Source organism: Solanum lycopersicum, chromosome 10 (genome assembly GCF_036512215.1).
Source record: "Solanum lycopersicum chromosome 10, SLM_r2.1".
Lineage (NCBI taxonomy): Eukaryota > Viridiplantae > Streptophyta > Magnoliopsida > Solanales > Solanaceae > Solanum > Solanum lycopersicum.
Window position 1 is genome coordinate 48,665,180 of NC_090809.1, and position 15,683 is coordinate 48,680,862.

At 35.7% G+C, this 15,683-nt stretch overlaps 1 protein-coding gene across 1 annotated transcript; it reads right to left on the minus strand.

The window, feature by feature from the left end:
• Positions 1-14,047: 14,047 nt before the first annotated feature.
• Positions 14,048-15,400, minus strand: LOC138338881 (uncharacterized). Its single transcript, XM_069289964.1, has 3 exons — positions 15,128-15,400; positions 14,713-15,042; positions 14,048-14,242 (listed from the first exon to the last, which is right to left on the minus strand). Exons 1-3 carry the CDS (start codon positions 15,398-15,400, stop codon positions 14,048-14,050), a joined length of 798 nt encoding a protein of 265 aa, XP_069146065.1.
• Between the last annotated feature and the right edge of the window lie 283 nt (positions 15,401-15,683).

Here is a 15,683-nt window from a genome sequence, read left to right on the forward strand (position 1 = left end):
TGTTGCACTTCTTGCTAGTAGACAATCAATATCAAACTAATCTACAACATGTGGATTTAATATTGAAAACAAGGTTAGGAAACCGGTGTAAGTTAATAGAACGGGGCAAAGAAATTAGTAATTTTTTTTGTTTGGAAAGTACTATAAGGGAAAATAGAAATAAGATATCTCGAGTTTGAATAGTGTGAATGAAAATTTACCCCTTGGGTAAAGATAATTAGTAGGATGTTACATTTCAAATAACGAATGGTTAAATAAAAAAAGTAAGTCTGTGTAAGTGCACAAAACTTGAATCATACTTTGGGAGCTTGCGAAAAGATAAAAAATGTTTGAGGAAGATTAACTTTAGGAACATATAACGACATTATGTATCAAACCATCAAACTTGAGGATTTACTATACCTTTTTTGCATTTTCCTATCAACTATCACAGTTACGGTAGGAAAGAAAGGCCAGAAGAAAGGACAGACTTTTTTTTGGGAAAAAAGACCAATGACAAGCTTTATTTTCCTGCTGCTATTTTGAAGTTGCTTAGTGTTCAGAATCAGGAAATTGGACACTAGTCCGCTCCTTAATCGGCGTCGTACCAGAAAGGCATTCGTCCATTGGTTTCTTTTGGTAGAGCACATTGCATTCTTCACAATGGACTTGATATGCACAAGGGAGAAAAACCACTGCTAAAATGTTCATGCATACACATAACACACTCCCGCTCCATCTTTACTACATTAGAGTCAGAACTTTCTGCATAGGTTGACAAACCCTTTGTCAATTGAGGAATTCCTCATTTTAATGCCTCTATTTTGACCTTTCAAATTGTAATCTTATGTGAAAGATTTCACTCTCACACTTTTGGATTTCTTGTTTATATTTTTGTCTGTTTCTCTCTACCTTCTCTCTAAAATTGTGCCGCTGCACTTTTCCCTTAACACGGAGTTGTTCTCTTTCATTTTAAAGAGAATCAACATGTCGTAGAAACCTTTGTTTCACCGATTCCTCATGCTTATATTGATCCTGGAATTCATAAATATTTAAAAATTTATTTTTCATAATAGATGGAATATCAAATATTCAATGCATTATCAATAGGGCCGAATAAGTGAAAGCTTGAACCACTATTACTGGAGGATATAAGTAAAAAAAAGCAAGTTATTAACAGCGTAAAGACTCTAAAAGACAAACTATATTTGTAAAAAAAGTTTTAACTTGATCAACTAGCAAAAGAAGTTTAATTAGTAGAATAAAAATACCATATACTGGTCCACAACCTTGTTGGCTTTCTGTCGTTGCTGTTGTAAAGATGTTTTTTCCTGCTTAATAGCAGATAAATCCTCCTCAAATGAGAGATTCTCCATGTCCACTGCTTGACACTTCCTTAGTGCAACCTGCTCTTTTGCTAAAGCATTATTGACGTTCATAGCATGCTCGCTGGTAGAGAGCATTACGGCGTCCAAATCTTTCTTTAGTCCAACATTATCCATCTCCAAGGTGTTAAGAAGAGACTTAATTTTCTCAACCATGGAGTTAGTATTTACCAACGGTTGCTCCATCTCCATAATCCTCCTCATGGTGGTTTCCTCCATCATTTGCTTTTCATGATGAACATTTTCAGCATCTTCTTTTTCTTGCCTTATCCTTTTAAGCACACCCTGGTCCTTGCCAAGCCGCTGGGTAGCCTGCATTACCTTTTCATTTGCCCAATCAAACCATCCTTGGAGATCTTTCGGCAGTGTCTTCGAATTGGAAATTAGCAATAATATAGTTTCATCTCTCTCATTTTGAGGGACAAATTTACCCATAGAGTCATCATATGGGATACCAACATAATAATCTAGCACCGCAGAAGAAATAGTTGTGTTGTCAGGGACTTTATTTTTTGGAGTTAGGCTCCATGTATAATGAATCCAGATCTTTTTCATTTTTATTATCTTTAATAGGTGGCACTTTGGAAGTGGCACTTGCTGGTGCTATGGGTGAAGAAAGGCATGGACTATCAAAACTTTCTTTAGTTAGAGGTTGATTGCATTTAACCAAAATTTTCATTTTAGAGTGCAAACTCTTCTTTCTTGCACCAAAAGAAGACGAGCCCAGTTTCTTGTAAAAAAAAAAAACTACACCAGGCAGTCATGTCCTTCCAATCTACTTTTGGTGCAGTTTCCACTTCTTGTTCAGCATTACAACAATGACACCCGCTCGTCAATGGGTCAATCTCCAAAAGAGTGACTCCTTTTGTTTGTTTCTCTAATAATTCATATCTTAGAAACTCCATAAGAGACGACCCATGTGAATCACAAGGAGTTCCTATAGGAATCATATATTCAATCTTCCTACTTGTTCCTGCATCCTTTTTCCTTATCTGTAATTGCCAACGAGTTTTCATCGGCATCATCACTGATGTTATCATCAACCATGTTGATTATGTTTTGTATGAGTGTTTATTACTGCTGTAATTTGAAAAGTTAATATAAATGACTAGCCACAATTTCGGTCCTGCACTAAAATCCTTTCAAGTGATAATATGGACGTGAGAGGATTATAAGTTAAAGATAAACACATAACAACAGAGAATTAGATTTGCGAATAAAAAGGAAAGAACCACATAATTCTTTGATAGGATAATTAACAAAAAACAAAAATGACAGGCTAAAAGCAACAAGAACAACTCCAACAAGAACGATAAAGCAGAAACATTTATAGTATATGTTGAACTCCCAAAGATAGGCTAAAAACAGTAAGAACAACTCCAATTTACCTCAATAAACCAACAATATTATCATACAGGTGAACCTGCAAAAGAATTAATATTCTTTGAGGATTACAAATTCTACGATATTTCAGTTACTCAAATCTCTATTCTTTAATGTAACAACATTCAGTCGCAATCCGACCATTAATATTGATAAGAAACATAGCAGCAGAGAATTACAAATTGCCAAAACAAAAGGAAAAATTAGTATCCATTATTCAAAAAGAAATGTGAACAACAAAAAATAGCTCTAGTAAGCATAGTAAAAGCAGCAACATTATGAAAGGAAATGGATATACAAGAAAAATAAAAGATTCCTCTATGTCACAAGATTTCTTTTTCTCAAATTGCTTGAATGAATAATAAAATCTTCATTTCTGCAAAAAAAAGCTCTCAAATCACTTGAATGAATAATAAAATCTTCATTTCTGCAAAAAAGAAGAAGCAGTCAAATGAATAAAAAAACATAGTTTTCTAAAGAAAAAACAATTCTCACCAGAAATGGCAAAAAAGAAACAATTGAATCTCTATCCAACTAAACAAGCAAAATCACAGAAGAACACAGAAAACTGCAAAGCTAAAATTCTAGCAAGAAACAAATTAAAAAATAATCTTTTGAAACTCAAATAAACTCATCCCATAAATAAAATCACGAAACCTGAAAAAGGGGTCGTACCAAAAGTGAAAAAAATGGATTCTTTATATCAAGAAAGAAACTAGATTTAACAAAAATTAAATCCAAAATCAAAAGGGTCACTCACTAAAGGGTTTGAGAAGGCAAAATCAAGAAAGGGTAAACTATGAGTAGTCTTTTGTTTGTGGTGCCAAACACTAAAATTTTGATTCCTTATATAGAGTGACTGACTTGATGGATATTATGGTTACTACAGTGTATTTAATGTCCAACTCATCCATAAATTAAATGTAATTTTAAATTTTTTTCCATTTTAAAGTATTTATTGTATAGTACATAATAATCTTTAATAGAATAATAAACTAAAGGATACATATAGTCAATGTGAAAATACTCAAATATTTGGCATATTTGGATGTAAGTCAAAGAAGTAAAATATATATCTAATTCATCGGATATATTGAGTCTTTCTAGGATATTTCAAATTAAAGTAATTATAGTACGACAAAATAAACATAGTTTATCAATGTTGTTGTAGAACATTAGTTTTTTAAATTGATGGTACAAATATCTCATATGGATTTATTTAGATTTAACTTAATTTTATGGAAAATGTATGAAATAATTAAACTACATGATACAATTAGTATTCGCCTCCATTTTAGAATAAGCAATGGTTGTCATTAGAAAGGGTGAACGGAGTTGATATTACTAAGCAAAGTTCATACTTACCTTGAAAACTGACGGAAAATGAGAAAACTATTTGTGTCTGTAATAAATGTATCAGAAAAAAAGTGTCACGCCCTGAGCCACCCTCGAGACGTCGACATGGAACCTAGGACCACAATTAATTCCAAGCTAACTCGGTTGGCATGATCATGAGCATACTAAAGATAATAATATGAATGCGGAAGCTAAATCATAATTAAAACTGAAAAAGATGGGGAATACCCATATTTTATAACTGAGATAAATGAAATACTGATTAGTTTAATATAAAGAAGTTATTAACTCACTATTAAGCTGAAACTAACTATATGTCTGAATATAGCCTCTAAACATACTAAAAATGCTACGACAGGCCCAACTATGTCTAGCAAAAACTGAAACTAAAGGAATAAATACTGAAAAAGAAACTCATGACTATCATTCTCGGAGAATGAGGATTAACCACTAAATCTACTAAACTGGAGATCAAAAATCGATCTAAGCGCGATCTGTGTGTTGAGAACCTAAACCTACATCATGAGAAGATGTAGCGCATGTATGCGTCACTAATTGAAGTTACTGATTATGTAGGATAGAGTTAAGCTAACATTAAACATAACTGAACAAGCACAAAACTAAGTAAAATAATCGGAACATGATATATGCTGAATTCTTAACTAACTGGATTCATTGAAAAAATTTATAGCATGCTGAAACTAAATACTGAATATACTGATAAATGATTAATGCAATAAAGTCTGACTGAACTGTGGGAGCTACTAATAACCAATAATTAAATCACATGAGCTAAAATGTGGAGTCCGATGTATACGCCCCATCGAGAGGACCTAATATATCGTTCCAGAGGTATAAAGGCACGCCGGCGTGATCACTAAACTGGTGCCCATAGAGGGGACTTACAACCTACTTGTCTAGTAGTTCTGGACTAATTGAGTATAATGAACTCTACTCCAACTCGGTATTATGCTACTCCTTATGAATTATGTAATTATGTGATTATGACTGAGTTTTTGTAAATACCGGAGAGCTTAAAACTGAACCTGCATACTGAGAATGCAACAATTAATCAGGTAGTTATGCATTTATAGTTGAGGCGTGTATGTTTAAAGTAACTGAAATATATGACCTAGCATGTGTAATTCAAGAACTAAAGAAATACATAGCTAAGGTTCTAAAATTCATGCAATAATCTGAGTAATAACACACAAATCTTCTTAGGAACATATAACTAATTATTTCATGAAGTTGTGTTGAAATTCTAGAAACGCTAGGTCTAATCATGATATGGAAATCAAGAATCTTACTGAAAACTATTGATCTAATGGGTGAAAGGAACCTCCTAGTGAAATCCACATACCTGGTGATAAAATCCACATACCTGGTGATGAAATCCACAAAGAAATATTTAGATTCGTGGCTGGAACTGAGGGCACCTTGTTGCATTCTTGAACTAGAGTTCTTGACCTTTTTCTACTTTCTTGCTTCTTATTTTCTGAGTTTGATTTCATAGTTTGACTTAGGTAAGTTTTAGTTATGTTTCTAGCGTTAAACTGACAAAAATATGATGATTTAGGGTTAAAACGATGTATCTTAAGGTTTAAACGAAGTGGGAAAAGACCAAAATACCTCTGATTTAATTTCTGTTGGACGAATCGATGACCTGGACTAACGGACCATCGTTCAATCGACGGTCCATTAGTTGGGTTCGTAGGTTGGGTATGTTCGATACATCTTTACTAAAGGGAGCATAACTTTTTACTCGGAGGTCTGATTTTAGAAAACTCGGGGGCTATGGAAACCTATTATATATAGTTTCATATGTCATGGGACACCTAATTCATTTTGTTCTAAGAGTTTTGATCAATTGAAGTCAACCCAACTGCATTTTCCTCTTAACTATCTCCTAATTTTCACCTACGGTCATACCTACGATCCATAGGTCCATGTACGGACCGTACTGGTCAATCGTATCACAGAATACAGACTCTAGGTCCATCCATGGTTAGACACTTGATTAATTTTCTAGGATGAGTTTTTGGGGGCTACAAACTCAAATGATGGATGCATAGTACGGGCCGAAGATCACACTACGATCCATTGATGGTAACCGTCGGTTGCACCTGTAGATTCATGAAAAGCTAATCTCTGGTCTGTTTTAGATATGGGGTGTTACATAATCCCCCCCTTAGGAACATCCGTCCTTTAATGAAGACTAAACTAGCTGAAATAGAGGGAGAGAGTTGTAATTCGTACTACTAAACACTGAGAACTCAGTTTTTGACTGAATTGAGTTTCGTGAACATGCAAATACACTTAAAATGCAAGTATAAACTTAGGGAACATGATTATAAGACTGAATTCATGCATGAATGACGGAAAAACTAAAGAGGAACTATTACCTCAAGATGGAGTGGAATCGGAAGGATAGAGGTGAGGATACTTGGCTTTCATGGCTACTTTTTCTTCCTAAGTAGCTCCCTCTATGGACTGACTCCTTCCACAAAACCTTGAAAGAAGCGACTTCTTTATTTCTCAACCTTTTAACCTAACGGTCAAGAATCTCAACTGGTACATCCTCATAAGAAAGACTATCTTCACCTCCACACTCTGTAATGACAATATAGAGGCTGGATCATCCACAGACTTCTTCAAGAGCGAGATGTGGAAGAACGGATGCACTGTTGCTAAGTCTATTGGTAATTCTAACTCATATGCCATCTTGCCAATCATTTTCAAGATCTTGTAAGGGACTATATATCTAGGACTGAGCTTTCCTTTCTTGCCAAACCTCATCACCCATTTCATAGGTGACACTTTTAGGAAAACCCAATCATCAACTTGAAACTCTAGTTCCCTTCTTACATCTGCATCAGATTTGTGACGACTCTGGGTTGTCTTAATTCTACCTCTAATAAGTTGCACTTTCTCCATTGCATAAAGGACTATGTCTACACCTACCAAATCTACTTCATTTACTTCAAACCAACCAAGAGAATATCTACATCTACTCCCATATAGTGCCTCATAAGGGGCCGTTTGAATGGTTGAATGGTAGCTATTAATATAGGCGAAATCAATACGAAGGAGGTGATCATCCCACCTTTCCTTGAAATTGATCACACACGCTCTCAACATGTCCTCTAGGATCTTAATGATATGCTCTGCCTGTCCATCCGTTTGCGGATGAAATGTTGTGCTAAGGTTAACTTGAGTACAAAGACCCTTCTGAAATGACTTCCAGAAATGAGAGGTAAACTGAGGACCTCTATATGATGTGATAGACAAAGGAACCCCATGAAATCTCACAATTTCATTAATGTAAATCTTGGCATAGTCCTATTCCGAATTTGTAGTCTTGACCGCCAAAAAGTGAGAAGACTTAGTCATCCTATCCACTATTACCCAAATGGAGTCATCTTGTCTGCGAGTACACAATATCCGTGTGATGAAATCCATATTGATCACTTCCTATTTCCAAGTAGGAAGGTCAATCTCTTGAGTCATATCCGTGGTTTCAGATGTTCTACCTTGACTTGCTGGCAATTGGGGAACTTACTCACAAAATTTGCTACATCTCTTTTCATGTAATTCCACTAATAGACTTAGCTTAGATCGCGATACATATTAGTGGAACCTGAATGAATAGAATATCTGGAGTTATGGGCTTCTAGAAGGATATTCCTTCACAACTCACCCACATGAGGAACAAACAATCTACCGTGGTAGCAAAGACAATCTCCACCTTATGAGAAAACTTCCACTATCTAATTGTGGACTGCACCCTTAAGTTCAAGCCATATTGGATCACTGTCTTACTTTTCCTTAACCTTCATTAACTAGGAAGATTCTGCCCATTCTTAACTGGTACACCACTGTCTGACATGCTCATAATGAGAACCCCCAAGCAAGAAAGCATGTGAACATCCTTCACTAGCACCTTTCTGTATTCTTCAACATGGCCTACACTACCCATAGATAATCTGCTAAGAGCATTGGCTACTAAATTTGTCTTACAATGATGGTAATGCACACTCATATCGTAATACTTAAGAAAATCAAGCCATCTTCTCTGACGGAGATTCAAGTCTTTCTAGGTGAATACATATTAAAGGCTATTATGGTCAGTGAACCCATCTACATGAACACCATACAAGTAGTGTCTGCAGATCTTGAGTGGAAATACCATTGCTGCAAGCTGGAGGTGATGAGTTGGATAGTTCTTCTCGTGCACCTTAAGTTGTGTAGAAGCATAAGCTATAACCTTATCAAGACAGGAGTTGTAGTCAATCTTGTTTTCAATTGTGCAATGCTTTTCTCATAATTATCTGACCATTGGAACTTCAAAATCTTATGAGTTATCCTAGTCAATGGTGAGGCTATGGATGAGAATCCTTCCACGAACCTTCTATAATAATCACTCAACCTAAGAAACTTCTGATATCAGTAGTAGAGGTATGTCAGGGCTATGTTTCACTACTTTTATCTTCTGCGACTCCATTCGAATACCCTTGATAGATACAATGTAACCAAGAAAAGCAACGGATTGCAACCAAAACTCATATTTACTGAACATAGAGAATAACTGGCGATGTTTGAGAGTATGCAGAACAACTCTCAAATGATTTGCATGTTCTTCCTCATTCGTAGAGTAAATGAGGATATCCTCAATAAAGATGATAACGAACAAGTCCAAGTACTGTTTCAACACTCTGTGCATCAAATCCATGAAAGTTCTAAGAGCATTGGTACTCCAAATTATGTAACTACAAATTCATAATGACCATACAGAGTTCTAAAGGCTATTTTTGGAATGTCACTATATCTGACTCTAAGTTGATGATAACTCGATATGAGGTCTATCTTTGAGAAGTGACTAGCATCCTAATGTTGGTCAAACAAGTCATCAATCCTGTGGATGGGATACTTATTCTTTATTGTGACCTTGTTCAATTGTCTATAGTCAATGCACATCCTACGAGAACCATCTTTGTTCTTTACGAACAACATTGGTGCACTCGATGGAGAAATACTAGGTTTGATGAAACCCTTGTCTAAAAGGTCTTTCAACTCCTCTTTCAATTCCTTAAGATTTGCTGGAGCCATTCTATAAGGAGGAACAGAAATAGGTTTGGTATCTTGAAGGAGATAAATTCTAAAGTCAATTTTCCTTTTGGGAGGAACTCTAGGAAGATCTTCTGGAAACATTTCTTAAAACTCATGATTTACTGGAATTGACTCAACGGTGGGGTTTCAAAGCTAGAATCTTAACCCAAACTAGATAATAGAGATAATCCTTAGAGATCATCTTTCTGCCCTTAAGGTAAGAAATGAATCGACCCTTAGGCGCTAAGCTGCTACCCTTCTATTCTAAGATTTGTTCGTCTTGAAACTGAAAACAAACAATCCTAGTTCTACAATCGACTCAGACATAACAGGAATGTAACCAATCCATGCCTAGAATTACATCAAAGTCTACCATTTCTAACTCTATAACATCTGAATGGCATTCCTAAATTTAGCATTGGAGACTTCCTGATCTGGGACTTGAGGAGTTGCGTTTGCATTCCTTGCATTGGAATTCCTAGTGTTTGCTCTACAAAGAGACATGATATGAAATGTAGAACGTCAAGTCATAGTGGAATACTATTATACCTTACGCACGATAAGAGGTACAAAAAAGTGAAGTTTTTTCCTAAAACATTTCATAGCCTCTCTCTCATTAGATGCGGTGCACTTCACATCATGAAAAGGAATCTACTTAGTGCGGCTTTTCAGACATAATAGGACTCATAAAAATAGTACTCTGATACAAAGTTTGTCAAACCACGAGCTACCCCGGAGACGGAACCTAGGACCACAAGTAATCCCAAGCTAATCTTGCTAGTATGATCATTAGCATACTAGAGATAATAAATGGAATACAGAAGCTAAATCACAATTTAGACTGAAACGATGGGGAATACCCATATTCTTTAACTAATATAAATGAAATATTGATGAGTTCAATACAAAGAAGTTATTAACTTAATACTAAGCTGAAACTAACTATGGCTAAAAATAATCTCTAAACTAAAATGCTTAGATAGGACCAACTAAGTCTAGCAAAAACGAAGACTAAAGGACTAAATACTGAAAAGAAACTCATGACTATTGTCCTCAGAGAATAAGGACCCACCATTGAATATGCAAAACTGGAAATCAAAAATCTATCTAAGCGCGATCTGGATATTGAGAACCATAACCTACATCACGAGAAGATATAGTGCATGTATGCGTCAGTACTTGGAAGGTACTGAGCATATAGGATAGAATAAAGCTCAAATAATACATCATTTAACAAGCACAAAAACAAGTATAATAATATGAACATGATATACTGAATTTTGAGCTAACTGGATGCAATGACAAAATACGGTCATACCTACGATCTGTAAGTCCATCTACGAACTGTACTGGTCAATGGTGGTTATTGTCAGAGAGTTGGTAAATAAAGTCATGATCGACGGACAAAGACTACGGACTGTAGTCTGACTTAGGGAACATAGGTTCATCCGTCGTTTGACACTTAGTCTAATTTTCTTAACTGTGTTTTTGATGGCGTTAACCTTAAACAAAGGATGTAGAAAAAGGGCGTATATTAGACTACGGTCTGTCGACGGTAACCGTCAATTACACCTGCAGATTTTTGAAAAGCTAATTTCTGCTCTATTTTAGATTCGGGGTGTTACAAAAAGCGACCGAAGAGAGTTAGTGTTCATAAAAAATTGTTGTCGTTACCTCGGGAAACAATCACGACATCATCCTCAACACTAGACATGATTTTTTGTTTTATATTACCTTGAACACAAACTCCACATGCCCTAGACATAAGTTGAAAAGCAATTATCAATTTATATCTTGAAAAAACTCTATATCCTCAACACTTATGGTAAGTTTACCACCAACAGTGCCTATAAGCTTATCCACTCAAAAACAACTCACTCGAGGCCAAATCTAGGAAATTAGAAGATTGACTGGATTCGGAATATGACACGTCCTATCAAAATCAAAACCTTCATCTGGCTTATGTATAAAAAAATCAGTTGCTCCCAATATCTTAACAAAATTGGATTGGATATCAAACCTGGTTGTCAAATATGCGCGGCGACCAACATGATTAACCTACCCATTAAGTTCCAAATCATTAAGGTTAACCACAAGACTAATAAAGAGAATTGCTTTATCCAACTTGATCAGGAACCTCATTTAACATGTAGATTTAGAGTTCAAACTCAACACTGATGGAGTTGTGAAAACTAAACTTCGATAAGGTGTCACGTCCCGAGCCTACACCCTGGCGGGACCGGCACTCAATGAGCATTGCTGGTCCTCAAGCGAACCCTTGGCCTTACTACTAAATCAACATAAGGAAAAAACATAACTATAACATGAATAAAACAAATTTAAACGAAAGTACTTCAAATTATAAATTTGGCAAAAATGGCACTTGAGTCTTAATATCTGGAAACACTTCCAAACTAAAATACTATATTCGATGAAGCCTCTAAACTTTCTAAAGATGGATGTTGGGACAGACCCCACAACATCCTAAAAGCTAATCTAATGTAGATATAAAAAGGATGTCTTCCAGAATGAAGGGAGGCTCACCAAAAACTTTAAGCTCAATCTGGATCAACAAAGTGCTGCGTGTTGATACTGGGTACCTGCATCTGCATCATGAAATGATATATATATATATATAATATACATATATATATATATATGTATATATATATACATTTATATATGTATATATAATACATATATATACGTACATATATATATATATGTATATATATATGTGTGTGTGTGTGTGTGTATAAAGCTTGTAAAATAGTGATGCAACTCCGTTCGTTAAAAAAATACAATAAAAAACACAACCTTACTTATATATAAAAGTAATATAACTTTAGTGGAAGATTCTCTAATGACAACCATCACTATGAGTCTAAGTGATGATACAACGTCTTACCTCACATTGCAAGAGGACCATCCTTCACCTTGCCATCGGTATAGGACCTTACTCAACTTAGTGGATTCTCTGGATATCTTTATGTGATCATTTAAAAACTATGATCCATCAATTCCCATGGTGGCTACATTGTTTACATGAAGACTTAAGTTAATCAGAACTTTCATCCCCACATCGGTGCTCAATACTATTCGCAAAACATACTTAGCTCATACTTTTAGTATAACTTACTTCTATTTGGGTTGAGATAATTTGTTGAACCCTTTAGCTTTAAGAATGTCCTCTTTGAATCAATAATCCAGTTTTTGTTCAAAACTCTCTTCGAACTTATAGTTACCATTTTCACTCAAATGAGAAACATTTGTAAACCTTTAGGGAATACTTAGTTTCCTTATATATTTTTAGAAATGAAGTAGATCTTCAATTAACTTGAACTTGAAGTCCTTAAAACAAAGTGAAAACATTTGTGAAAGACTTTAGAGAACGTATAACTTTACTTCGACTCACTTTTTAACTTCTAGACTTGGACCTTATCTTCTTTGAATTTGATCTTAACTTTCATTGAATTAAAGATGGATTTAAGAATCATGATCTCATGTTATGGATGATTTCATGATGTTTAAATGTACCTTAGAGGGTTGGAAACAACTAGGAATGAGGGGTACATCACTTAAGAACTAGTATGAAAAGATAGGGAAAGAACGGGGTCTCCAGGGGGTCGAGGAACTCTGAGAGGGGCGGAGTGCCAGAGCTGGATGGAGAGAGGCTGTCCTCAGGTGCAGCGCGCCAGATCCTGGACGGACAGACTCTTTACTGAGGCTCTTTGGAGGAGTGACACCCCAATATTTTTGCAACAGGTTTTCTGACTTGCTTCTTCGTTTTTCATCTCTAAACCTTCGCAAACTCCCATGGATTCCATACCAAACACTTAGGATACCTAATTAACTTATTACACAATATTTTAGACCTCAAAACAGTCCGAAAACATGGATTACAACTAACAACGATCAACAATAATTCAATCAGCAAGGAGCTCAAACGTTTCATGTAAAGTTTCAATATTTATTTTCAATTTAACTCTAATTGTTGTTATGAATCAAGTTGGAGGGTGGATGAAAGAAACCATCACCAAATGATATCACATACCTTTTTAAGGGATCATCCACGAAGCTAAAACATGGCGTTCTTGCGTCTTCTTCTTCCTTCTCCTCTTTTATCCTTTCATTCAAAGCCCTATTTTATTCTTCCTAATGGATAAAATGAATGAGATCAGTTTTGAACCCAACACATTAGAACAAAACTAAATTAAAATAATGACTTTAGGAAAAGACCAAATCACCCGTAACAAATCCAGATTTGAAACTTTCCCTTCTCTATAGTCCACCTTCCGAAGGTCATAGCTCCCTCATACGACCTCAAAAGTTTTTAAACTCACCGTCGTTGAAAAGATCTTCCAACGAGATTTCCACCCGTATAAATAAATGGCCTAAAATCTTCCCGAGCTTAAAGTTATGGTTGTTTGTAAATGGAGAAAACTCATTGGAAATTTTCCAAATTTCTTGACTTATTACAAAATTTGATTCATCTTGTGTTTCTTAGCTTAACCTTAGTTTATCTAGAATATGAGATAATATAATATCTCCCCCTTGGGACCATTTGTTCTGAAATGAGAATTCTTTCTCTAAGCTAAGGATAATAATATCATTTCAGCACTCAACAACAAAAGCAAGTAATAACATGCTTATACATGATCTTATAAAGTGATAAGAAGAGAATTTAGTACATTGTTTCCATTATCTCCGCATTAAAACAGATGTGGATATATCTTCTTCATATCCCCCTAAGCTTCCAAAGTTGCTTCTTCCACGAATTGTTTCCTCCAAATTACCTTGGCCGAAGCAACATCCTTTGTCCTCAACTTGCAAACCTAACGATCCAAAATCTGAACCGGTACTTCTTCATAGGAGAAGTTATCCTTAATCCCAACATTCTCTATTGGTACTCTTAATGAAGGATCACCCAAGCACTTCTTCAACATTGAAATATGGAATACCGGATGAACCCTTTTAAATCTTGGGGTAGCTCCAACACGTAATCCACATTGTCCACTCTTTTGGACATTCTATAAGGTCCAATATAGCGGGGAATAAGTTTCCCTTTCGTACGAAACTTCATATCTCCATTCATAGTTGAAAAAATTAGGTACACCTATTCATCAACTTCAAACTCTAATGGCCTTGTTCTAATGTATGTGTAAGACCTTTGGCGACTCTACATTTTCCTCAACCTTTCTTTAATCACTTTCACCTTATCCATATCTTAGTGAACTAAATATGCTCCTACCAACCCTGCTTCACCAACTTTGAACCATCCAGTAGGAGATCTGCACCTTCTCTCATAGAGAGAGTCATATGGATCCATTTGGATGCTCGAATGATAACTGTTGTTGTAAGAAAACTCAATTAGATGTAAGTGATCATACAAATGTCCTTTGAAGTTGATCACACAATATCTCATCATATCTTCAAAGGTCTGGATAGTACGCTCTGCTTGCCCATCTATTTGAGGATGAAAAACGGTACTTAAACTCACCTTGGAACCCAAACCTTTGTGGATTGATTTCAAGAATTGTTCGGTAAGTTGTGAACCTCTACCTGAAATAATGGAGATTGGAACTCCATGAAGTCTTGCCGATTCATGGAGGTACACCTTTGCATAATCTTTGGTTGAATACGTAGTCTTTACCAGTGAGAAATTGGCTGACTTTGATATTTTATCGACAATCACCCAAATAGAATCATGTTGTCTTCGCGATCTTGGCAAGCCTGTGATGAAGTTCATATTAATCATCTCCCACTTCCATTCCAAAATATCTGTATTTTGAGCTAAACCTCCAGGTCTTTGGTGTTCTACTTTCACTTGCTGACAATTTGAACAGTTGGCAACAAACTAAGAAATGTCTCTCTTCATGCCTTCCAACCAATATACCTCTCGCAAATCATGGCACATTTTTTTTTGAACCCATATGAATGAAACATCTAGAGCTACGAGCCTCCTCCAAGATCCTCTCTTGCACTCCATCCACTTTAGGTACATATAATTTTCCTTGGTATTTTAGCACAGCATCTCCCCCTTGTTTGAAAGCCAATACCCTTTTGCTATGGACACTTGCGTTCAAATCAAATAGAATAGGATCTTGGTCTTGCTTCTCTTTCACTTCTGGCACCAAGGATGATTCAGCCCCATTGGTTACCACTATACCTTCTTCTAGTGATTCCATAAGTGTGACTCCCAAACGTGCAAGTCTATGCACATCTTTTTCTAACTACCATTTTTCTTCTTCGACATGGGAAGTACTTCCCATGTACAACATTCTTACTGCATTAGCAACCATATTAGCCTTACCTGGGTGGTAAAGAATACTCATCTTATAATTTTTGAGTAATCCAACCACCTTTTCTGTCTGAGATTGAGATCTTTTTGAGTGAACACATATTGGAGGCTCTTGTGATCAATGAATCTATCCACATGAACACAATATATATATTGACTCCATATGTTCA